This window comes from Diospyros lotus, unplaced genomic scaffold, assembly GCF_014633365.1.
Source record: "Diospyros lotus cultivar Yz01 unplaced genomic scaffold, ASM1463336v1 superscaf1, whole genome shotgun sequence".
Classification (NCBI taxonomy): Eukaryota; Viridiplantae; Streptophyta; class Magnoliopsida; order Ericales; family Ebenaceae; genus Diospyros; species Diospyros lotus.
The window spans coordinates 4143429-4169892 of NW_026267104.1; the positions used below are offsets into that span (position 1 = coordinate 4143429).

Here is a 26464-nt window from a genome sequence, read left to right on the forward strand (position 1 = left end):
TGGGAGCTTTGTAATGATGGGTTTTGAAATAGTCATGGTTGTCATTTGTCATTGCCATGGTCGTCGATCTCCTCAATTTCTTATTCTCTGATGATCGACAATTTTTATGGCCGTTGTTAAGGAAGCAAGCTGACGACGATAATGAACAGAGAAGATGATGGATCGATCGGTGATGAAAGGAGAGGGACAAAAATGCATTTTCTCAAAATTATTTTAAATGTGACTGTGAAGAGCAAATCAGTTAATTGCGAATAGAATTTCTCTACGATTTATATTCGTTTTGAAAAAATCAGTTGGTGAAAATACTATTTTGCCCTAGGGCGGTCCCCCTTTTCATACAAATTGTGGCGGGCAAATTGGCGCCCAAATTTGGATGCGAGAGTCGCATTGCGCTCCATTCATCTTCTTCTGCTCATCTCTCTGCAGATCTCTGCCTCGGCGCCACCGACCACCGGATTCATGGACTCCGACACTGACGCGGACGCGGATCTCATCGCCAAACTAGAATCCTCCGACCTCCGGCACATCCTCCAACTGTTCTCCGACCACTTACGCCCATTCTACGACCTTCTTTCTGTCACCGCCCCACGAAAGCCCCAAAAGTCCAAGAAGCCCCCCACCGCCGTCAGATCGCTCGCCAAGAGGTTCGTTCCATTTCTCAATCGAGCACTATCTGTCATCCCTAAACGCCTTTCCGCAAACCCCAAGCTCGACGAAGAATCAGGGCTCCAATTGTTCGGCGCGTACAAGCTCTGCTTGAATTGCTTGGAATGTGTATCGTCGCAGTTGTCCTGTAAACCCTACTCCGTTGACATCCAGAGGGTTCGGCTCGTGCACTGCTTCGAGGCGTGGGGCCGGTACAGGGATGCCGAAACCGAGGGGTTCTCCATTCTGGAGAGTCTGCGGGGGATTGAGATTGGTGGTAAAGGGGCGAAAACCGTGAAGAAGAACAGTCGATACCTGCCGGATTCAGGGAAAGAGAATGTAGATAATGATTTTTCCTTTTTGGTAGTAGAGCTTGTTGTGACGCTCGTGAAATGTGTTTCTTCGTACCAAAGTAAAAACGAAGGCGACTACCGGAGGGTACTCGTTTTGGTGGACGAGGTCACACCATGGCTCAGGTAGGTTATTTTTTTTGTAAATATGGTGGTCATGACTCGTTCCATCTGATTATTTGCTTAAACAGCATTTGAAGAACTGTATAATTTCCAAATTAACATTAGCTGTTTGACTGATAGGGTTTAATAATATTCGAATATGTTAGGGCATTAGATACAAGTTCAAATGAGAAGTTGCACCGGTTGCTTGTGACATATCTAGGTAAATGCATGTTACTCTTGGTCGGAGATCTAATGTATTTCAATGAGGATCTGGTGCGTGAGTTCTGCTCCGCAACATTTGATGAATACTTGAAATCATCTATGAAGGATCAACTGGAGAAGGTGAAGTGTATCTGTGCTTCAGGGTTCTACACATCATTGCTAGGCTACTTTTTTCGAGGACTGATATTTTTAATTACAGTTTGCTTGCAGGATATGCTCGTCCTTGTTCTCACAACAAGATGTCCAATCCTCATCCATTGCTAACACATTATTATGGATTTTAAATTACATGTCCAGTCAATACAAGGTACTTATCAAATATTTGGTTGCCAAAGGAATATGCTCACAACAAGTTCTTAATTAATTTTGTTTCCATCTTGTCTGACACTTAGAGCTTTTAGCCCTTACCATTTTGTAGTTCATAGCTCATAACCCAAAGGTTATTTAGCCATATAATTATCCAGAGGATATGCCAATACACATTCTAAATGTGCCCAAATATGGAAGCACATGATAGTGTTTTATGTGTTAATGTATAATGTGAGATAGACTTTACAAGCACACTGATATCTTTTAGCCCTTACACGCTTTTTATTGGTTGCCTTTCTGGTGGATTAGAATTAGGGCCTTTGAGCCCAAGAGAAGGATGATATAGATTCTTTTGGTTTTGCTCGCAATTTGGTGACTATGGAAAGATATTTCTCTAATCTTTAGTGCCACTTCAATGTTCTCAAGGTTGAATTTTATTTTTTTTCGGTTTGAGTAGGTCAAAAATCAAATATATGGCATGTAAGTTTAGTAAAATTGGAAGTGCAGGTGATATTTTGGTCAGACTTGAAGATCAAATCATTCTATGAATATTTTAAGTATTTTATAGATAATTAAGGTGGTTAAAGTGAAAACTTGTTTCTAACATTTTATACAATTATAGAATAGTGTTAACGAGATAAAGGATAGTTTTATCTAATAATTATAAGATCAATTATGTTATATGGCACGAAAGATTGGCCTCTCTGGATATGGTCCAGTCTCTGTTCCCACCTACTTTTTCCTTGAAAATGGTTTGTATTTTGAGCTTTTAAATCTCACCATATGATTCTTGGGCTTTGTTTTGTGACATTTTTTCTTCTCCGTCTTTGATATGAATGTCAATGGCCAAAAGTTGACGTTGAGTGGTTAGGCATTTGCCTAGTATAACTGTGCAATTTGTACCACATAAACGGTCCTCTTGTTTTACAAGAAAATAATCTATTTGGGTTGTTGATGTGCCATTTTATATGCAATTAAGTGTTCATCTTGGTTTTTAAACCTAGTGTCGGTTAAGATGAACTCATATAAAACAACATACCAAGCCTTTATCCCAGTATGTTGGCTTGGCTAGTATTAGATGAGATCATATGCCATGGCAAAATTCAAAATTTCTTTACCTTCATTATTTTCTTCTCCAAATCCGTAGCCTCTGTGTGTAGCTCTATGTCCATTCCCTTCTCTACCCATATAACCATTTAAGTTACCCCCTACAATGATCTTTTCTCTTCTAGGTATCTCTTGTACAAAACCCCTCTATATCTTTTAATGCATAAAATAATGAGCCTCCTTATATGCATGGTGATTTGAAATTCCTTATTTTTGCAACAGATTTTTTTTTTTGTTTTTGTTTTGTTTTTATGGCTACTCTAGTTGATTAACAGGAAGGATATGATTTTAATAGAAAATTCTGGTTCGTTCTTTCTGTATGCCGATATCTTCCTTTTCTATCGTGAAAGATTTCCTTTTTGTTATCTACCCTTTCATGTTTGTCCTCCAAGGTCATTTGGACTTGTTAACTCATCAGCTTGATTGTAAGTTAATGAAGATAAAGTTGTTTCTGCTTGTTAGGTGGCAACAGAAAGCTCCGTCATGGAATTTCTTGAACTTGTCTGCTATTGTGCCAATAAATGTCGATCTGCAACTAGACATTTATGTAGTGCCCTCGCAGCACATCTAAGCAAAGTAGCTAATGAATATTGTGAGGTATATTTGAGTTGTTATATAGTAATTCACTTGTTTATGTCATTTTGTGTTTTGCTTCTCCATTTCCTTTAGTTTTATGCAGGTACCCTGCTGTATGATGATGTATAATGCAGCTCTATCTGCAGGTTTTGTCTCCTTTTCATCTGATTTTGAGGCTTTACAGTGCTGGCTTGTCTATCTGTGATTTCAAAGGTCAGCAAAGACAGGACAACAGCATAACCCCGTTGAACAAAAGTAGTGGGTCTTTGAGTGGTTACTTGCTTGATAAGGAGGATGTGCTCCATGGTTTGGCATCCTTGCTTGGCCAATTGAAATATCAATTTCCTACAAGCAGCAATAGCAACAAGTTGCAATTAAATGCAAAATACAACTGTTCTACAAACTCTGTATGTTTACTACATTCACAGATAGAAGCACATTATGAAGCCTGCAAAGTTTGTGAAATAAAGAATGGAAAGTCATATCTGCTGTATTACTGCCATGCTTTGAAATTCCTGTGCCAGCCACTTGCTGAGTTGATAATTTCTGCGAGGAAAGATATAACTGCTGAAGATGAATCTGCTTCCTTTCTTGCCAAGCTATGCAATATCCAGGACGCATTCAATCAATTCCATGATGTTTTTATGCTTTTCAGGTAGATCTATGATCTGTTTGCCTTTTTTTTTTTTGGTTTTCATACTTCAAGAGAACAACTGTTCCTTGCAAAAGACAACGAAAGAACAACAGTATGGTTCTGTACAAGGATCGGTTGATTTTGTACATTTATTGTCAAAGATTATTCTAATAAAAACATTGAAATGAATGTTTTCTGTAATGCTATTCTGATCTCACATGGCTTGTTTGTCATTTCACTATTGGTTAGTGAAGGCCAAGATTGGAGGCTGTTAGTATGTGGGACAGTTGAAAGATTGCAGGAAACTAAAGAGAAAGAGAAGAATTTATGGGAAGTGTAGGAAATGGGGACAAAGGATCCACAATTTATGGGATCCCACAAATTGAGGGATCATGTGTCCATAATTTATGGGTTTGCTTTTCTATCTTTTAGTTTGAATAATGGGAGGATTAGTGGGTTATTTTGTATATAAGATGTAGGTTGATTAGATTAGTGTGGGTGAAGATATCATTTTTGTTTCAATAGTCTGATTATAGGAAGAAGAGAAGATGAAGAAGCTTAAGACAGAATTGAGAGAGAGAGAGAAGAGAAAATATTCAGGGGTGGGAAATAAGCAAATTTCTGTGTTCTGCATCAAATGTTTGAATTTCTGAATGCATAGCATGTCTAGTCATAAAAGATAAACTTTAAAAATCTGAAATTAAATAAAATAGGATAAATCTAAATACTAATGTCCTAATTTGGATTATTAAAATTTAGTACTTTTAATTCCTTATCAGGGATACAAACTATTAACAGTTATTGCAACAATTTTAATCTGTATTGACATCGTTGACTTACCGCCTGAGAGTTCTCTTTTGCCATTGTTTTTCTTTTCTGGCTCTTCTCAGTTAAGTCATATATGACAACTATTGGAAGAAATTTCCCCTGCAGAGTGAATCTGTAAGGCAAATATGAGTCTGTTGAGTATAATGGAGAGTTAAGTTATCAGAGTGTCCACTTCTCTTTTTGAGAGAGAACAAAATTCGTATTTTGTTGGAAACCAGTATTTAAAAGTTTCTCTATTCTAGTTTACTTAGGCTCATTGAGTTCATTATTAAGTAATTTGGCTTGTTTGTTTATGCATGCAGTGTAATTAAAAATGAGAGCAATTTATTTGATGATTATGTGAAAGCAGTTCCCAGTGTTGCTGTTGCTGCTTTGACTCTCTCATTCAGAACTAGGCGTTTCTGCAAGGTTTGCATTCTTGTTCCATCTTGCTAGAAATATCCTTGAATGCTTTGCCATTAATATATTCATTTCTCTTCAGTTGTTTTACGGATAATTGGTTTGACTCTGCTTCCTTCAGGAAGGAATCAATTTTGTTCGGCAAATTATTTCTGCTGATTGGATTGAAGTAAATGGCCTAAAATTTCTCTTTGCTTCTCTTCACAATGTTGGTGTTACTCTTTATAGGAGTAAGCAAGTGAAAGAGGTACTTGTGGAAAATACGATTTACGGTAACTTGCAGTAAAATTTTCTTTTATTTCTATACAATTATAAAACAATTAGAATCAGATTCTTTTTACTAAATGTGTGTGTGTTTTTTTTTTTCCTTTTCTTGTATCAGATTAGTTAGTTCTGGCGGTTAGTTGATTCTCTAAGTTGCACTGTCTTTAAAATGTGTGTAATCTTGTGACTGCTTGAAAGTAATGGTATTCTCATTCAATTACTTCTATCTTTTGATAGCTTTTAGATCATCTGGCATTTCTAGGTGCTCTTTCTTCTATATATTCCCCCCTTTAATTTTGAGTGTCCTTGAAATAATTGGTGTTATAACATCACTTCTATATTCTTAGAATTGTTCTGGTAAATGTCAAGGCTCTTTATGCAGTGGATTTATTTTGCCGTGGGTCCAGATTGTTTTATTCTTCCAGTTTGAACATCCTGGCATACCCTGCCTGCCTGTAATGCATGTTAGTGAATTTGACAAGTATCACACTGCATTAGTGGTCTTGGGTTGGCTGGCTTTGATACCACTTATAAAACCACAAGTCCTTACCAAAAGTGCTAGCTGTAGGTAACTTATGAGTTCACAGTGCCAAGTTATATATCCAAGACTTGCCCAGTTGATTGCGGATGTGGGATTGGGTTGTGACAATGTTCCCTCATCTTCCTTTGTTTATGTTGAATTGTTAGCCGTCACCTGATCTAAAAACTTAAATGTTAGATAAAAGGCTTAACTATATCTTTTATACTATTACTTTACACTTAATATCCCCCCTTACTTGTGGCCAATCTTCATTGATAATTGGTCCAGCCACGTACAATAATTTAAATATTGGGTTTGGTGGTGAGGTTTGAGCTTTGGACTTCATCTATGTTGGTATCATATTGAATTCTTAACCACCGTATGATCTAATCTAAAAGCTTAATCTGTTAAATAGGTTAACTTTATCTTTTATACTATTATTATACTCTCAACAGTTTAGTTTTATGGCATTGGTGGCTTGCACATTTTTTCAAGTTTAAAAGGTTGTTTGCAGGCTTCAAAGGCATTGAAATTATGTTGTATGGCATCATGGACTTGTGTTTCACATCTTTGTAAGGCAACTGCAAACAGCTCAAACAGGCTTTGCAGTGATATCTCAGAAGAGGCGGTTGGGTGTTTTGTCAATGAGGCATGTTCGAAAAGTGCACTTCTTCTTGACATACTTTATCAGTGTGGCAGCCAGAATAAGGTGACTAGAATCATGGTATTTAGCCTTGAAAGCTGGTCTGCTGCTGTAAATGTCTTGAATTGGCTGCCATGTCCTATAACTCTGGTGAAGCAGTGGGTGAAGGTAAATGTTGAATCATCCTTCTATGTTTTGTATATTTTGGACTTTTCTGTCTTATTTTTGTGGGGTTTCCAGATAAAATATAAAATTAGCAAGGATCCAGATATGGAATGTAGTGCTGCAACCTTATTTTCTTTGCTGTCTTCTTCTGCAAAAGTGTCAAAACAGTCACTTGGCATAATATTAGAGCAGGTTTGATTTACTTCTTTCTCTGACATTTTGATTTCATTTGAAATTTCCTGTGGTCCTATTCTGATTTTTCTTTTCTACATACTTAAAGAGTTATATACTTTTATTCTTGATAATTAGGAGCTTTTAGCATATAAAGAGATGAGTGGCCTGAATCCAAGATTATGTCAGAAGATGCAAATGGATATCATAGCTGTCCTCCTGGAAAATGTGTATGTTTCAGATGATTGTTGTTTAGAGAGATCTAAAATTCTTATAGCAAAGGGACGTGAATTAAGGGCATCTGGAATTGAAGGTCTGAATGGCTGTGTTCAGTGCTTGTCAGACGCAATATCTACAATGGTCTGTTAAGCTTCCATTATGCTTGGGTCTTTCTTCTTGACCAAACTTAAAATTCCCTTTTCAATTCATTTCCTCCTTTTGGAATTGGTTACATGATTGACACAAACTGCTTACCAAAACAGAATGGCATCAATGATGAAAATGTTCGACAGAGCATCAAATTTCGTCATCAATTAGCTGTAGCATATTGCTTGCATGCACTATGCTTACAGGAGGCTGAACCATGCTCGAAGGTTGTTTTTTCCCCCCCTTTACTAGTCCTAGTTACTGAGTAATAAATACCAACTGATTTGCATCATCAGTTCATTTATATTTTGTACTTGTGCACTTTAGTTGTGATGTTTGATTGGATTTGTTTCCAAACAGAAGCTTTTTGAAGATGTTCATTGTGCACTTACGCTATGGTCAAGTCCAGATTTTTGCATTGTGGATGACCAAAGTGATTTTCCTTGTGAAAATATGTTGATTGCTTTGTACCATGTTGTCGATTTGTTATCAATAAAGGTGAGTGCTAGAATATTTTCCTGATTATAGGTTCTGTATAGAGTTTTGAAGATCTTTTTTTCTTGCCTTATTATGGCTGTTGTCTTTGTATCTCTAGGGCTGTGTGGAATTTCACTGTGATATATATGAGCTGTTGATAAGATTGTTCAGGAGGAAGAATGTTCCACTGGAGAAGTGTTTGGCCTTGTTGTGGCAGTGCAAAAGGCTTGGCCATGCTCTTTGTGTTGCTCCTGTGGGTGAGGCAATCGTTACTACCATGTCAGAGCACTGTGGCAAAATTTCTAAGTTGATTGGTTTCTGGACAAGTTCCATGAGGGGGTCATTGGGATTGGCTCTTGAAGTTGGATTTCAACAGAGCTTCTCCTCCACGTGTACTAACTTCTCCTGTGGCTCCTGCCACATTGAAGGTTCTTTCTTATCTGACATTAAAGTTGATGAAGTTAAGAAGGTTGCTTCAGATCTCACCTCCACTGTAAGGTGTTTCAATGGTTAGACCTAATTCAGTCTAAACTATAATTTGCACCGATTTATCTGGTGTCTTTTCTTATTTTAGGTTCCTCTTTCCAATGGTTCAGTTTTTCTTGCTGCGCTTCTCTACCATGACTTATGTGTAAGAATGATTCCCAATGGACAACTAATTGAGGTAACATACTATATATCTGCTTTCTTGACTGATGCTATTCCAATGAAACATTGGTTTATCATCACTATATGAATGTCTAGTTTTTTTCTGCAAGTTGTAGGTGTGTTCCCCCCCCCCCCGTAAATAAGTTAGGGAATAGTTCATTGAAGTTTCTAACGAGTAGAAGAAAATGAAAAGTACATTTAGTTATATTTATGCATTTTAACTGAATTAGTTGAATCTTAGTAGGGATAAAATGACTGAACTTTGTTTTCTTGATTTTGGAGCATGTTGATGCAATGATATGATATAATATATTTTTGCATTTATCTATTTTTGTATTCTCTATGCTTTTGTGTTGGACATTGTGGACAAACAAGTTTAACTATGTTGGATATTGGTTTTTGCTTACTCATTTATTTATTATTTATGTGCTATATATTTTATCTTGGCTTATTTCTTTTAACAACATACCAAGCCTTTTTCCCACTATGGGGGTCAATAGACATATTTCTTTTGATAAATAAATTTTTTGGAAGCATATAAATGTTGCATTTCTATTGACATATATTTGGTCATGTCATACCAAAGTATGTTTTTGTCCAACTTATGATTGTTTAGTGGCAATTGTGTTACCAATAGAGGCTCTTGTGAGATGGTGGATGAAATGGAGCAGGTTTTAGTTTACTGAATTTCCTTATGACTTGTCAATCTAAGTACCATTTTATTTTTTAAAATGCTGAGACTTCCTCACAGGTCTTTTATTTTCTGTTGAGTGGATTCTTCTCCAATCCACTCAATAGCTAGCAGGGCCCACCTAGTGGGATTAATGCTTGTGATGTTGTAGTCAATTGAGTGGATTATACTGTAAAAACATTGCCTGCTTATTCATAATCTTTCACTTGAAACATGCTGATTTTGAGCTCTGAGAATCTTACATTTTCTAATGATTCCCTTTTTATTCTGTAGGCTCTTTCATATGCAAAGGAATCCCACCGTTTACTTAGCAAACTCTTACAAGAAAAATTTAGGTACTCTATAGAGCACCAGAATGAAAGATCTGATGAAAGAGGGGATATCATGCACAAGTGCTGCTACAATCTTCGTATTTTTGAATTGTATAATTCAGTGGCCACAGCAGTTTGGTCCAGTCATGACATCTTAAATGACTTGGAATGCTGTATTCTTACACCATGGAATATACTTCAATGTTATCTTGAAAGCACCCTACAGGTTTGACCTACTCACCAAATATTTTGGGTGACAGCTTGAATCTGATTTTGACAATACCCACATTCTAACTTAAAGAATTGGGGTTGAACAGGTTGGGACAATCCATGAGATAATTGGAAATGGGTATGAGGCTGAAGCTCTTTTACTGTGGGGGAAAAGCATATCAAATTTTCAAGGGTTGCCTATTTTCAAAGTTGCATTTTCTTCTGTCTTAGGTATAAAACTATCTTTTGTATTTTTTCTTTTTGTGCCCATACCTTGTCCATGAATCATTTTCTCTCTTATCAATGATGATATTACTTAGCAATCTAACTTTCTTTATGTTTTTGAAACTTTGTTAGGCCAATTGTATAACACATCAAGCCTTTATCCCACTATGTGGGTTCAACTATATGAATTATATCCCACTAGTTTTTTCTATGTATGATGCTTTTTTTTTATGCCTTTATTACTATTATCATATCTAAGAGCCTCCATTGGTTTTCTTCTCGCATGCCCAATCGTGGATTATGCATCTTATCTATAGGAGCCACTTCGACCTTATTGCAGATGACCTTATTTTTAATTTTTTCTTTTCTAGTTCGACTGCACATCCACATTGACACCCCTGTCTTTGTTAGACTCATGTTTTGCATATTTTAGTGCTTTATTGTGCAACATTTATGCCATACACAAAAGCTAATCTTTAATCATTAGGAAAATGCTATTGGTACACCTTTGTGTACACCTTGGACTACATAAAGGTGTACCAATGACAAAAAAGTCCCTCATGAGGCGCATAGAGGGACATGAGACGCAAGGTATTTTGGTCATAATACCCCCTTATGTAGCCCAAGATGTACAAAAATGTTGTACATCTAGCATGATTCTAATCGTTATATAAAATTTTCTTTTTAGCTTCAATGAAATCTTGCTTTCACTTAAAATGTTGAATGCACTTTTCCATTTTAGCTATATTGCCTTAATTCTATATGTACCTTCCTCATTAATCTCCCCATATTTTTTTGATGATTAGTCCAAGATATTTAAAGTAATCTATTTATCATGACCCTAGGAGCAATAGAGGGGTAATATTGTAATAGGATTACAACAGTTTGTTAGGAGATATTTTACAATCTGCTAGGAGCACATGAGTGCTATTATGAATTCAGTTAGCAATCAACTATGCCTATAAAAGGGCTACTTATAAGAGGATGAGATGTTATGTGAAATAAGATTTGTATCCTTTCCTTCTAATTCTCTCTATCCCTCTCTCGGTTCTCTCTGATTTCTCACTCCCTTTCTGCTAACTTCTCTCCCTCCCTTCAATTCTCTCATTCTGATTTCTCCCCTAATTCCAATCTCAACTAGATAACCTTAGGAATGTGACAATTGGTATCAGAGTTGATCATTCCTTGGTTGTGATTCCAGCAAACTCGTAGCAATTGGGTTCCAATGTCTGAATTCCAGCGACAGTCCAAACCAACAATTCTCAGTTATTGACAAGTGAGTGCAAACGGCATTCAGATTTTGAGGAATCAAGGAAGGGTCATAACCGAGAGAGCAAAGCAACTCTCGGTTTGAAATTGAGGAGTGAAGCGAAGTCAAGTGGTTTCTGGTGGAAATCTTGACGAAAACAATTAGTAGGTTCAGGCGAGAAGGAAGGAATGGTCAAAAGCGAATTTGGAACGATCATTGAACATCAATGAGTGCGATTCAATTTGGGGGAATTCTTAGCTGTTTGACCTAGACGATCATTAGTCGTAAGGGACAGAAGCTGATTATAGGTTGCTGACTTGGAGGCTATTGGTTATTGTGAGGCCGTTCCTCTGTTGTTAATTGAAACAATGCTAAGCAATTTTGGCGAGCTAGATTAGAGCCAAGATATTGCCAGAAATCGCTCTTGCAGGAAGTTGGACTAGAATTGACTCTCTCGATTCCTCAAGAGGCCGCAACAGAGTAGTTCCTTGGCCGCTAACTCCTTTTTGCTCTAGTTAATCGAGTCCAGAATTAAAGGCGAAGCCAACCCAGATCTCAATGGATTCCATTTGTGTCGGATTAAGTCTAGGCTACTTCTTGAAGTAGTGGTTGAGGTGGATCCGAGTGCATTTGCTGAACTGAGGGTTAGGTGAGTACTGGAAGCAATTAGGTTGTTACAACGGTGAGTTTTCAAGGAATTGAATGGTGGAGATGGTTGAAGGACTTCTTGAAAGTGAACAACCGTTTGGGAAAACATTCAAGAAAGAATATGAGGCAATGAGCAAAGTAATCAAGGACATTTGTAGAACGCAAGACGACTTGATGATTCTATTCTCACAGAAATTTCAAGTTAGTGTTCTTGCTGAATGCTTTTCTAAGGAGTACTCTGCTTCCATAAATCAACTTAGAGATGAATTCAATAACCTAAAGCAAAAAGGGTCTATAATGGATTATAAGGTCAAATTTGAAAAATTGAAAGCACTGATGTTTAATTCTCAACCGACCTTGAAGGAATCTTAGTTTGTGTTGAAATTCATTAATGGTTTTAACATTGCGTTGATACCTATTGTGAAAACGATGTGTCCTGCCATTGTAGAACTAGTGGCTAAGAGGACGAGGCTGCGTGAAATGGCATTGGAAGCCATTTCCAGAAAGCATAGGCGACAACCTTATGGTTATACTGAGGGTAGCCAGTAGAATTGAGGTACTCCTAAGACTACTGAGGCCCTAAGATTAGGACTGGTTATTGCAAGAAGTGAGGAAAGACCTGAAATGGAGCAGGCCATTCAGGTTGACAAGGGAAGAAGGGTAGCTATTAGAGGAATTATTGAGGCTCTAACAAAGGACAAATCCGTTGAAATGAATCCTATTACAATTGCCTAGAAATCTGAAGGATGACCAATAAATCATGATGAAGTAGCATGGGAGCAAAACATTGATTCATTGGTGATGCTAGCTAATAGTTAGGCCGAAGATGAGATGAACCAGGTGTCAGATCTTGCAATAATGATTGGAGTTTCTTTAGATCATATTGGCCAAGTTGGTACCTACTTTTTTGTCTTCTTTCCACAGCTAAATAGGAGTGTCGTCAAACTTTTGATTCATGGGGGAGATAAGATTGAGCTTGGCCACGAGCTACAATTACCCTTTGTGAATTGGGTTGTTGCAAACCAAAACTCATTTTCCAAACGTTATGAAATATCATATTGTGAGAGAGAGAGAGAGAGAGAGAGAGAGAGAGAGAGAGAGAGAGAAAGAGTTCTAATCATTCGATGTCCTTTCCCAAAAGGGTGGAAGAGTTAATATACTCACTCGGTGGGGTCGGAATCTCGCACACTCAAGCGGTTACAATCGATTGCCTTGTCCTTTTCCCTTACAGATTCTCTTATCTTTTCCTAAGGCCTTACACGTGGCTTGACATCTTAACTGATTGGTAGCTGGAATGAAAATATAGTAATGGAAATACGCAACTACAATGTAGCAGAAAATTAACCATGCTAAAAGTAAAAATTTAAAAGATAGCAGCAGGTCCGTGACAACTTTCCCCCCTTGAAACGTTTCTTGTCAAGAAATGCTAGGGAGGCTTGCAGCTCTTGGAAAATGTTGCAGTAAGCTCAGAAGGTACTCCCAGGTGTTGCCGTGGGTGCCCTCTTGCCCCCATTTCACCGAAACTTGAATGAGGGGAATCCCTTGGTTGTAAATCACTCTCCTGTCCATGATAGCCTCTGGTTCCTTCTGTTCATCCTTCTCTTTCTCCTTAGGCAGTGTGGGCAAAGCTAAGTTGACTTGCTCGATCCTGGTGGATCTCTTGAGAAGAGATACATGAAAAACCTGATGTATGTTAGTACCTTCCGGTAGCTGAAGCTTGTAGGCCACTTTGCCTATTTTGTCTGTTATGGTGAACGACCCAAAGTACTTAGGGCTTAATTTAGTGATTGGCCTTTGGCTGATGGACTTCAAATGCTGGTATCTGAGCCGCAAGTATACTTGCTCACCCACCTCAAACTCTCGGTCGCTTCTCTTTCTATCCGCGAGTTGTTTCATCCTGTTCCTAGCAGAGGCTAACTCTTGTTTTAGTTGTTGCATCACTTCCCCCCGCTGTTGCAGGTAGTCATCCACTGATAGCTTTGTAAACGACCCTCCTATAGCTGGTAGCAGCGGGGGTTTAAACCCATACAATGCTTCAAAGGGAGACATCTTTAAGGCTGTGTGGTATGTGGAATTATACCACCATTGGGCTAAGGGCAGCCACCTATGCTAGTGTTTAGGCTGCATGATACACGTACATCTCAAGTAGGTTTCTAGTACTTGATTAACTCGTTCCGTCTACCTATCCGTTTGTGGATGGTAGGCTGTTGACATATTGAGCCGAATTCCCATTGATCCCATAAGCTCTTGCCAAAAACGGCTTGTAAGCACTTTGTCACGATCTGAAATAATGGCTTATGGCACTCCATACTGGGACACAATCCTGTCAATGAACAACCGGGCCACCTCCTTGGTCGTGTACGGGTGAGCTAATCTAATAAACTGAGCAAATTTGGTAAACCTATCGACCACCACCATAACGCTGTCTTTTCCTTCTAACTTAGGCATTCCTTCGACAAAGTCCATGGCTATGCTAATCCATGCTCTGTCCGGTATAGGCAGAGGTTGTAAGAGACCCGGGTAGGAAACATTTTCCAGCTCGCACCTCTTGCATATATCGCATGCTAACACAAACTTCTTGACATCCCTCCTCAAGTTGGGCCAATAGAATTTATGTTTAACCCTCAGGTAGGTATTTTGAATACCAGAGTGTCCACCCACTAGTGACTCATGTAGAGTCTGCAATATTTTTTGTTTGAGGTTTCCTCTATCCCTAATGACAAGTGGTTGGTTCATAAGAGACTGAAAAGTGGTTGGGGCGTTGGTGAGCCCAAAGGGCATCACCAAGAACTCAAAGTGTCCATGATGGGTCCTAAAAGCAGTTTTATGGGTATCTTCAGGCTTCATCTTGATCTGATGGTAACTGGATCGAAGATCCAACTTGGAAAAAATGGTTGCATTGTGTAGTTCATCCATGAGATCTTCTACTAGGGGTATCGGGAACTTGTCTTTTATGGTTATGGCGTTTAATTGGCGATAATCCACACAAAAGTGCCAGGTTTTATCTTTCTGTTTGACTAAAAGCACTGGTGAGGCGAATGGGCTATGGCTAGGCCTTACGAAGGATTGGTTTATCATTTCCCTCACCATTTTTTCGATTTCTGATTTTTGGGTTGGCGAATATCTATAGGCCCTGATGTTTATGGGTTCGAAATTTGGCTTAAGATTGATGGAATGGTCCAGGTTGCGGGAAGGTGGTAAGGTGTTAGGTTTAGCAAACAGGTTCCTAAATTCAATAAGCAGTTCATCAATAAGGTGATGAGAGTGTACTTGGTCAATCTTTCCGTGTGTGCTGCTGGTAACTAAGTTTAGTTCACCCATCGCTAGCTTCTCCTATCCTTCTTTCGCAGCTACCATTGAAAATAATTGAGCCAGCTTGCTCCAGTTATTCTTGAAGGCTTTATGCAACCTCTTCTCGGTTATCAGCTTGCATGTTCCAATCTCCCTTCCTCCTTTTAATGTCATCATCTTTCCTCCTTTATCAAAGGAGACTTCCATCCGATTGAAGTTGAAACTTATGGGGCTCACCCCTTTCATCCAATCAACCCCAAGCACCATGTCACAACCTCCCAATTGCAACAATCTAAGGTCAACTTCGAAACCTTCTCCTTGCATCTCCCACTTAAACCCATAACAAGTCGAATTGCTCAGCATCTTGCCCCCATCTGCTACTGTCACACTCATGGGCTGGGTATTAAAGAGTGGGCACTTCAGTTTTCTAGCGGTTTCCCCATCCAGGAAGCTATGGGTCCTCTCGCTATCTATTAAGATCAGCAAGCTCTTATCCTTCACTCTCCCTTCCACCTTGATTATCTTATTTTCGGTCACTCCTTTTAGTGCATGAAACGATATCTCTCCATTATTCTCATTCCCAGAGTCCTCATCTTCTTCAATTCCATCTCCTTCCTCTTCTTCTACTGCTTCTGAGTTGCCCTCTAAAAGAAGAAGTTGGTGCCTACATTGATGCCCTAAAAAATACTTGTCTCCGCACCTGAAGCACAAGTCGGGCAGTCTCCTTTGATCATTGTTCCTACCACTTGGTTGGGGCATCCTTGGGGGCCTAATTTCGGTATTGCCTCCTGTCCACTCACGGCTTTCTCCTTTCCCACCTTGGTGGGAGGGCCCTGCTGTCAGAGCTTTAGTTTGTTGCCTCTATTTTTTCATCAATGCCTCCACTACCATCTCTTGTAACCTGGCACTCTCCACTGCTTGTTCCATAGTTCGAGGTTGGATCATCTTAACCATTGGTCTTAAATCGTCGCTAAGACCACTCAAAAAACTGGACACAAAGTATGCTTCGGACAGGTGCAGGTCTTGACTACTCATGAGAGATCACAGCTCCTCAAATCTTTTCAAGTAGGTTTTCAGCTCACCCACTTGCTCGAGTTTGTTAAATTCTTCAATAATGTTGGTCATACTACGTTTCCCAAATCTCTCACACAGCTTCTCGATAAACTCTCCCCACGTAGGCTGACCCCTCTCACTGACCCAACCTTGGTACCACGCATCCACGACATCATCAAAGTAGGCAGTTGCTAAGGCAACTCTCCGACCCTCTAGTATGTCATACCATTCAAACATTCTTTCACACTTTCGCACCCACCAACAGGGGTTGTCACCTTCAAAAACAGGTATCTCCATTCGGGACATGGGGAAACCTGTTTGTTGGCAATGTCCTTGCTCATCACATCCCCTATCCTGCATCATTCCTACCCCCTCGTCTTGACCATTCCCTATATCAGGAGTTACATGCCTGATATGACCTCCATTGTGACGTAAGAGAGGTTTTGCTCTATCTCGGGGAGGAAAGTCTGGGGCCAAACTGACTGGGTTTTGACGTGTGAACATCAACATGAACTGTTGAAGTTGGTTACCCAATTCTTCCCTCGTCTGTGCCATCTCTTCGCGCATTTGAGCTAGCGTTTCGCCCAGCTTCTGATCAACTGCCATGATCGCCTCGTGGTTATGAGCATTTCCCAGCTCGAGCTGGTCTACTCGCCTCTGGACCTTGGTTATGGACGAGCTGACCTGTTGCAGTTGAGTCTCCATGTTTTTCGTGCGGGTTCCTTCCGCTATGAGTTAGCGACAATCTTGGCTTGGAATTGAGCTCTGATACCAATTTGTCACGGTGTGACAAAGGGAATTCCTTGAATTAGTTTGATTCAAGGGTGAACAGAAGTAAAGAGGGAGGAATGAGGAGCAGAGATGCAAGATAGGGAGGAGAATAGGAGAACATAGAGTTATGAGAGAGAGAGAGAGAGAGAGAGAGAGTAATGGAGAAATAAAGTTCTGATCATTCGATGTCCTCTCCCAAAAGGGTGGAAGAGTTAATATACTCACTCGATGGGGTCGAAATCTTGCCCACTCAAGCGGTTACAACAGATTGCCTTGTCCTTTTCCCTAATAGATTCTCTTGTCTTTTCCTAAGGCCTTACATGTGGCCTGACATCCTAACCGATTGCTAGTTGGAATGGAAATATAGTAACGAAAATAAGCAACTACAATGTAGCAGAAAATTAACCACGCTAAAAGCAAAAATTTAAAAGATAGCAGCAGGTCCGTGACACATATGTTTATTAGAGAGCAATTTGGTATGGGGCAGGAATAAAGGTAGAGCATAGGTAGAAGGTGGTAGAGCTTTTGTCTTAGTTGGGCTCTTTGCATCTTCCGTCATCCGAAAGAAAGTAAAAAAGGGTGGTAATAAGACGACAACTTTGGTAGGAACTCAATCTTACAGAAGCGATTGTAAATAGATTGCATGCAATAAGACTAAGGTTCTGCATAGTTGCAGACCAGCACCTTCTTAGGTTATAAAGTGTCCTTCCTGTTGACAGGCTTATAGGCTTACATGCAAGGCACTTGATGAGCTGTCATAGTTCTTCAGCTATTTAAGAGTGGAAAAGTGAGTACCATGTGTTTGTTGATGGCCTAATGCGACCAACTGAGGGATATCATAGTGATTTGCCTTTTCATATATATTCAAGGAAGGAGAATAATCCCGCATCAATTTTGGAAGGGATAATGCTCGCTATGACTACCTGCTTCATCAAATATGGACTAGTGATTACCAATCAATTCTTCTAGGTATTGTTGGGTTCAGCCTTACCTTGGAGATAACGATTCAACAGTCTCCATTGGATATTAGACCATTTCGATATGATGGAAGTACTAGTGTACTAGTTTGTTCTAGAGGAGTTGGCATTACTGGAAGAATGCATGGAACTAGTCGTTGAGCTGTGGGAGTAGAACATTAGGGGTGAACATAGTAATTGCTGTTGGAGAATCCTAGCAACAAGAGGAGACTAATCTGATGAAGAATAAATGATCAAAAGCAGTGAAGATAAAACTCCTAAAAAATCAGGATAGATAATAGGAAAAGATAGGAGTAAAAAGTAGTAATTATCTTGATTAATTTGTACTCTAAATCTGTTGTATTTTATCTCCTAATTAGTAGGACTAGATAACATAGAAACTTGTACAAGTAGAGTTCCTATCCTTGAATGAAAGTATCAAGATTTTTCATCTTATTGCTCGATCCAAATCTTAGGTTCCTGGTTTAGGAACCGATTGTGTTCATGGTATCAGAGTTCAGTTTATAATAACCAAGACTCTCGATCAACATGGCTGGTATCAATCCAGCAACCCCAGCTCCTACGATAGAGGAATCCTCTCGTAACTCAGTCCCTCAACCATCGATTACACAGGCAACCATGACTCCTGCCAACATTCTCACCATGGATAACCAGACGTTGCAGTTTACATAGCACAAGTTAAACCGAAGAAACTTCAGGGAATGGTTTCAGTCCGTGACCCTGGTGATCAAAGGCAAAGGAAAGTTCAGTTACCTCACTGGGGCGATCCCAACTCCTCCAGAAGAGTCAACCGAATACCAGCGATGGGAAGTGGAAAACTCTATTCTTATGGCATGGGTGATCAACTCAATGGAATCAAAGATAGGCTGGACCTATCTATTCTACAAGACTGCAAAAGAGGTATGGGATGCAGTCCAAGAATTATACTCTGATCTTGAAAATACAACCCAGTGTTTTTAGATCAGAGCAGCTATTAGGACTACAAAACAAGGTGGTCTAGGGGTCACAGAATACTACAACAACCTAGAAGAGCTGTGGCAAGAGATGGACTTGTTCTATGATCCAAAGTGGGAGTGCTCGGGTGACAGTCAAAAGTACAACTGAATGTTGGAGAAAGAGCGGGTGTTTGACTTCCTCCAAGGCCTGAATTCAGACTTGGATGAAGTAAGAGGTTGACTTCTAGGGATCAAACCATTGCCAACTATCAGAGAAGTGTTTGCGGAACTCAGAAGAGAGGAAAGTAGGAGACGAGTTATGCTGACTCAACCAGAACTAAATATCGGTTTTGCACTTGCTGCATCTAAGAGGGAAGAAGGCTCTAAGGCCAAACAGTGGTGTGAACACTGTAACAAACCCTATCATACGAAGCAAACATGCTGGAAGCTTCATGGAAAGCCACCAAACTGGCAACCAAGGGGCAAGAAGGAGAAGGAAAGACCAGCATATGTGGCTGCAAGTATTCAGAATACAACAACAAGTGCTCAGACAACAGAAAAGGGTATGGGGTTAAATCTTACAGCTGATCAGGTGGAGTTTTTACAGCAATTGTTAAATGGCACCCATATTTCAAAGGAATCGTATGGAATTATAGCCAACACATCAATGCCTGTAGCACAAAGAGGTAATTCAGTGGTCTCCTTAACTACTAGAAGAATGAGTGAGTGTTATTGGATTGTAGATACCGGAGCATCCGATCATATGACCGGATCTACTACCATACTAAAAAATTTTCAGGTGAAAGAGAAGGAACTAACGGTTTTAATGGCAGATGGAACCGTATCCTCCGTTAAGGGAAGAGGAAGTGTGTGTGTGGCTAGTTTAAATCTTGCTTCAGTTTTGTATGTGCCAAATTTAAAATATAGTTTGCTATCAGTGAGTAAACTCACTAAGGATTTGGATTGCATTGTAACTTTCTTCCCCTCATATTGTATTTTTCAGGATCGGTCCATGGAGAAGATGATTGGCAGTGCTGAGGAAAAAGATGGTCTTTATTGGATAGTGGACAACAAGCCTCTTCCTAGTCAGTTAGCTCTTAGTTTTTTTCTTTTAGTTAGCTTGAATTTTGAAATTTTGTTAGGGCATAGACGCCTTGGTCACCCCAGTTCTCAATATTTGAAACACCTATACCCTGATTTATTCATCAATAAAAACAATTTGGTACTCAATTGTGATCATTGTATTCTTGCCAAACAAACTCATGGTTCTCATCAACCAAAACCATATACTCCTTCCAAACCATTTTACTTGATCCATAGTGATATTTGGGGACTAGCTACGGTTCCAAACTTGAGTGGTGCTAGATGGTTTGTGACCTTCATAGATGACCACACAAGAGTATGTTGGGTATACCTAATGAAAGAAAAATTTGAGGTTTGTGCAATTTTTCAGAACTTCCACAAGTTGATTCTAAACTTATTTTAGTCCTTTATTTGCATTCTTAGGACTAATAATGGCTGAGAATATTTTTCATACCCTTTCACTCAATACCTCACCACAAATGGAATCTTACATCAAAGTACATGTCCCTATACACTCTAACAAAACGGAGTGGCTGAAAAAAAGAATCGTCATTTGCTTGAAGTAGCTAGAGCCCTAATGTTTACTAGTTCAACTCCAAACAAATATTGGGGTGAAGCTGTCCTAACAGCCTCTTACTTGATCAATAGGCTGCCAACCAAAGTTCTAAAATATCAAACTCCATTGCACAACCTCATGTCTATCTTTCCTCATGTTAGGATATTCAATATTCTTCCCCCAAAAGTCTTCGGATGTGTGGTGTATGTCTACCAAACAAACCCTAATCGCCATAAACTAGAACCCAAGGCATTCAAGTGTATATTTATTGGGTACTGACCTACACAAAAGGGTTACAAGTGTTATTGTCCTACATCACAAAAATTCTTTCTTTTATGATGTAACATTTGATGAAACTAAATTCTACCACTCTAGTAATCAATCACAAACAGGGGAAAACCATTGGGATCTTACTGTTTTAATACCAATCATCCTACCTATTTCCTCTTCTATTCCAAGAGAAGATCCGATTCAACCAGATACTGTTGATTGTTCTCAACCAGCCACCTACAACCCAAATAACCTCGAATTGCTACCTGCCTCAAGCCCTAAACCTATTCATCCATCATCAGAACTAGTGGAGGAGATTGATATAGAAGGAGACTTGAGTCCTGAAAAACCTATTAAGGTATATTCAAGGAGACAAAAACAACCGGATCCTCAAATCAGCCAATTGTTAGAACCAAGGATAGGTCCACCAAGTGAAGAAAACATCGACTTGAATTTGCCAATTGCCATCGGGAAAGGGGTAAGGTCCTGTGCAAAACATCCAATATCAAATTACCTAACCTATTCCAAGTTATCTCCTCAGTTTAAAGCTTTCACTACAACCATAGATGGAGTGTCTATCCCAGGCAATATACAAGAAGCTCTGAGAGATCCAAACTAGAAAAAGGCTGTGATGGAAGAAATGAAGGCATTGGAGAGCAATCAAACATGGGAACTGGTTGATATACCCAAAACAAAGAAGATTATAGGTTGCAAATGGGTTTTCACCATCAAGTACAAATCAGATGGAAGTATAGACCGCTATAAAGCAAGGCTAGTTGCCCAAGGGTACTCTCAAACCCATGGGATAGATTATGAGGAAACTTTTGCTCTGGTAGCAAAACTAAATTCAATTAGGGTGCTTCTATCTATTGCTGTAAATTTAGACTGGGAGTTGTTTCAATTTGACATCAAGAATGCATTCCTACATGGTGAGTTGGAAGAGGAAGTATATATGAAGATTCCACCCAGTTTTGAGGATCAAGAAGAGATTGGCAAGGTATGCAAATTACATAAATCTCTTTATGGTTTGAAACAATCCCCTAGAGCATGGTTTAAGAAGTTCGGCTCAACTTTGAAACAATTTGGCTATAAGCAAAGTGAGGCCGACCATACTCTATTTATTAAAACTAGAGATGGAAAAAGATGCATCTTAATAGTATATATGGACGACATTATCATTATAAGGGATGATATTGATGAAATGGCAGCCCTAAAACAGAGACTAAAAGAAGAGTTTGAGGTAAAAGACTTGGTAAAAATGAAATTCTTTCTAGGGATGGAAGTAGCAAGGAGCAAAGAAGGCATGATAATATCCCAGAGAAAGTATACTCTTGATCTTCTAAAAGAAACAGGAATGCTTGGGTGCAAACCAAGATATACTCCACTAGAAAGAAATTGGAAGTATGAAAAAAGAGATGATGATCCAACAGTCGACAAGGGAAAGTATCAATAGTTAGTTGGAAGATTAATTTATCTCTCCTTAACACGACCAGACATAGCTTATTCGGTGAGCATCATAACTCAGTTTATGCATGCTCCAACTCAATAACATTTGACAGCTGTTTATCACATTTTAAGATACCTAAAAGGCACACCAAGGAAAGGATTGATGTTCCAAAAGACTAATGAAAGAGGTGTTGAAGGTTTTTCCGATGCAGATTGGGCAGGCTCAGTAACTGGCAGTCGGTCTACATCAGGCTTCTATACAAAGTTATGGGGAAACTTAGTTACATGGAGAAGTAAGAAGTTAATCATTGTGGCAAGAAGTAGTGCAGAAGCAGAATTTAGGGTAGTTGCCCAAGGGATTTGTGAACTAATTTGGGTAGTGAGACTAATGGAGGATCTACAAATGCCTCTAACCAGACCAACGAGGCTATATTGTGATAGCAAATCGGCCATAAGCATTGTCAACAACCTGGTGCAACATGGTAGAATGAAGCATGTTCGGATTGATCGAAGTTTCATCCAACGAGAAATTAAAGAGGGAGATATAAGGCTGATATATATTCCCACAGTAGATCAAGTAGCAGATGTTCTCACAAAATCTATGGTAAGACCAGGCTTCGAGACTCTCATTAACAAGTTAGGAATGAGAGATATCTATTCCTAGGCTTGAGGGGGGGGTGTTGGAGAATCCTAGCAGCAAGAGGAGACTAATCCGATGAAGAATAAAGGATCAAAAGCAGTGAAGATAAAACTCCTAAAAATTCAGGATAGATAATAGGAAAAGATAGGAGTAAAAAGTAGTAATTGTCTTGATTAATTTGTACTCTAAATCTGTTGTATTTTATCTCCTAATTAGTAGGACTAGATAGCATAGAAACTTGTATAAGTAGAGTTCCTATCCTTGCATGAAAGTATCGAGATTTTTCATCTCATTGCTCGATCTAAATCTTAGGTTCCTGGTTTAGGAACTGATTGTGTTCAACTGCCATGTAGTTGTGTAATACCCCAAGAGTTCAGAGAATGGTAGTATATATCGAGGATAAGTAAGGAATGAAACGACACCAGTTGGATACTTTTTGGGCTGAATGTAGGCAAAGAACTCCTAGGTTAAGCATGCTTGAGCTGTGGAAGCTCAAGGATGGGTGACCCCCTAAGAAGTTCATGTAGGCCTATCAGGGTAAGTTGTTTCGGTCTTTCCTATCGCTCGATGCGGGATGTTACAGGTGGTATCAGAGTCGACCCTTGGTGAAGGCGGTTCGATGAGGGCGGGGAGTGGCGCCGGGGCTCGATGGCTTGTACAAAGAGCGACTTCTAGCAAACTTTTAGGATGACAGCCTCCTAAGGGGAGAAGATTTGGGACCAGTTGTAAGGTCGCATGACGAGAACGTCATGTGCTCAGGGGGGAGAATGTAATACTCAAAGAGTCCAGAGAATGGTAGCATATATCCAGGATAAGTAAGGAAGGAAACAACACCAGCTGAATACCTTTTGAGCTGAATGTAGGCAAAGAACTCCTGGGTTAAGTATGTTTGAGCTGGGGAAGCTCAAGGATGGGTGACCCATTGGGAAGTTCGTGTAGACCCATCAGGGTAAGTTGTTTCGGTCTTTCCTATTGCTCAATGCGGGATGTTACAAGTTGAGAAGATGTTGAAAGAAAAGGTTGCTGCCAGACTATTTATTGCTACCACACATTGTCATAGTTCGTGTATTTAGATCCAAGATATTGTTGGGACTTACAGATCAATGGGAAAAGAGAGCCTTTGCATCGAGATCTACGAAGACAACATTTTACAAGTGTAGGAAAAGCAAAAGAGAAGGAATAGAAATGCAAAGAGGAATAGACCTAGAAGGAGAAAGAGAGATTAAATAGGCAGTGAGAATGAGAATTGGATGAAGAAACAACAACTCGACGTTAATAAATTTCTTGGGAAAAAGAAACCTCTCAGGGAGGGGGGAATTGTTATGACTCTAGGAGCAATATAGGGGCAATATTGTAATAGGGTTACAATAGTTTGTTAGGAGATATTTTGCAATTTGTTAGGAGCATATGGTTGCTGTTATGAATTTAGTTAGCAGCCAGTTATGCCTATAAAAGGGCTACTTGTTAGAGTTTGGGATGTTATGTGAAATAAGATTGAAATCCTTTCCTTCTAATTCTCTCTATTCCTCTCTTGGTTCTCTTTGATTTCTCCCTCCCTTTCTGCTAATTTTTCTCCCTCCCTTCAATTCTCTCATTCCAATTTCTCCCTTAATTCCCGTCTCAACCCTAGGAATGTGACACTATTTTTGGGCATGACTTGATCTTTCACTTTTATCATATCATCCACACTTACATTTTTACTAAACTCACATTCCATATATTTGGCTTTCCCCCCATATTCCAAGGTTCGTATTTTACTCTTTCTTTTGTTTGATCTGCCAACAGAACGTCGTATGCAAATAACATACACCAAGGCACATTTCCTTTATTTGTGTTCGATGAGTTTATTTATTACTAGGGCAAATGGGTAAGGGCTTAAAACAAGTTGTGGGTGTAATTCAATTGTAACTGGAAAACTCCTGGTCTCTCCTTAAAATGTTATGGCACATGTTTCTACAGCATGATACATGTATTTAATAAAATTTATATAATCAATTTGGACTTTTTCTAGGAATTGTCATAATTTTTTTTTTTCTAAATCTATAAATGCCATAACCCTTTTGTTTATTTTGCTAGGGCAATTGTACCGTAAACAAAAGCAATGGAATGCGGCAGAAGATGAACTTCAATCAGCCAAGCAAATACTATTGGATTGCTGCACCACAATTTCATGTTTGAAATGCAGGTTGCTCTTGGAAGTTAACGTTGACCTGCAATTGGGGGATTTATTTAGGAGTCGTCCTGATAATATTTTTGGAAATTCCATTTTAGAGGGATTATATGATGCAGAATCTCTATACAAATCAGCTCTAGACAAACTTAATGTTTGTGAGTGGAAAAACTCCGTGAGTAATCCTGTTGAAATTGGTGCTGAGGGCACCATTGCTCTTGATGCTTGTGGCATGGAGGTTGGGATCCTTGCAAGAAACTCTTTTGTATGTCCAACTGATAGAATAGAGTCCCCCTCCAATGTTGATGTACCAGAAAACAAAGTGCTGGGGAAAAAGCATCGAAATACTAAGAAAACATCAAAGCCTTTATTGCAGGGACAGAGCTTGATAAACGAGCATAATTCAAGAATGACAAGGTCAAGGTATCTTTCTCAGAGAAACAATGTAAGTACAGTTGGTGAGGTACAAGTAGGGCTTGCAAAATATTCAAACAACGAGGAGAATCCTGCTTTCCCTGATGCCCTTGAGCAGAGAGGCTCACTCTCAGAAATTAAAAGTTCTGCTGCGGGTTTAGGGTGTGAGAAGACATGTTCTTGCAACAAAATGAAGTGTTTCTATTGTCTTCCAGTTGACATTATACAATCTGGGTGTGTAGAGAATTTTGTGCAGATGAGATGGGAGTTTGCCCGCCGTCAGCTTTCACTGAGGCTCCTCACAGGCATTGGTATGTAGCTTAAAACTTGTAATGCAGGTTGATTTTTTCAAACTTTCTGTATGCTCATTAGCACATACACTATCCTATTGCTATGTCATATTCTTGTAAGTAACTTAAGTTGAGTGGAAACTACTAGGATATACAAGATTTTGAGTGTGTGTGTGTATATATATATATATATTTTAATCTTGTTACACATAATTTTCCTATGTTTTAATTTCAACATACATCATTGGCTTCTGGTTTTATACACCTTTCATCCAAATAAAACTGAAAGCTTCTTCATGCAACAATTATTTTGTAAGCTCTGTAATGTTGTTACAATGCTTATTGGTTGAGGAGGTATTGGATAGGACATCAAAATTGATTTAACTAGGAATTGCTATAGGCAGGCATAGGGTAGGACAACCCTTCCAATTCCATGACCCCAACTTGCTAACTTTAACACCTTGCCTTCCCCTTCCTCTGATTTGAGGGATCCATTCTAACCCAATCTTTGCTACACGACCTCACTTTTTCTCACATTGCCCTGTGGTGCCAGCATCCTCTTGTTCAACTCTCCACCTCCACCTTGTGCCTTTCTGTATATATTTCTCTCCAGAAATATTGTTGGTCATGAATACATTGCCATCAATGGCAAGCTTAACACTGTATCTTCCAAAACCACTCTGGCCACCAACTGTACGGTTCTTTAACACAAAAGTGGACTAATTTTTCACCTGGGATGCTATAGACATAAAAAAAAAAAAAAAAAAAACTGGTTGTGCTTATGTATACAGAAAAGAGTTTTGTG

At 39.1% G+C, this 26464-nt stretch overlaps 1 protein-coding gene across 4 annotated transcripts in view; it reads left to right on the forward strand.

Moving 5' to 3' along the window:
• The first annotated feature begins 382 nt into the window (after positions 1–382).
• Positions 383–26464, forward strand: part of LOC127793184 (separase) — a 44551-nt gene continuing 18469 nt past the window's right edge. For 2 of the 4 annotated variants that reach the window (XM_052323976.1, XM_052323979.1), the window contains exons 1-17: positions 383–1121; positions 1265–1442; positions 1522–1629; positions 3201–3335; positions 3461–3969; positions 5079–5184; positions 5297–5422; positions 6474–6770; positions 6843–6959; positions 7077–7298; positions 7421–7531; positions 7665–7802; positions 7900–8274; positions 8356–8445; positions 9394–9657; positions 9749–9872; positions 24862–25680. In XM_052323976.1, the coding sequence (XP_052179936.1) occupies positions 460–1121; positions 1265–1442; positions 1522–1629; positions 3201–3335; positions 3461–3969; positions 5079–5184; positions 5297–5422; positions 6474–6770; positions 6843–6959; positions 7077–7298; positions 7421–7531; positions 7665–7802; positions 7900–8274; positions 8356–8445; positions 9394–9657; positions 9749–9872; positions 24862–25680 (4381 nt within the window). In that variant the 5' untranslated portion in view covers positions 383–459. Of the gene's footprint in view, positions 1122–1264; positions 1443–1521; positions 1630–3200; positions 3336–3417; positions 3970–5078; positions 5185–5296; positions 5423–6473; positions 6771–6842; positions 6960–7076; positions 7299–7420; positions 7532–7664; positions 7803–7899; positions 8275–8355; positions 8446–9393; positions 9658–9748; positions 9873–24861; positions 25681–26464 lie in introns of those variants that run through there. The other 2 variants (XM_052323978.1, XM_052323980.1) reach the window with 2 other exon arrangements.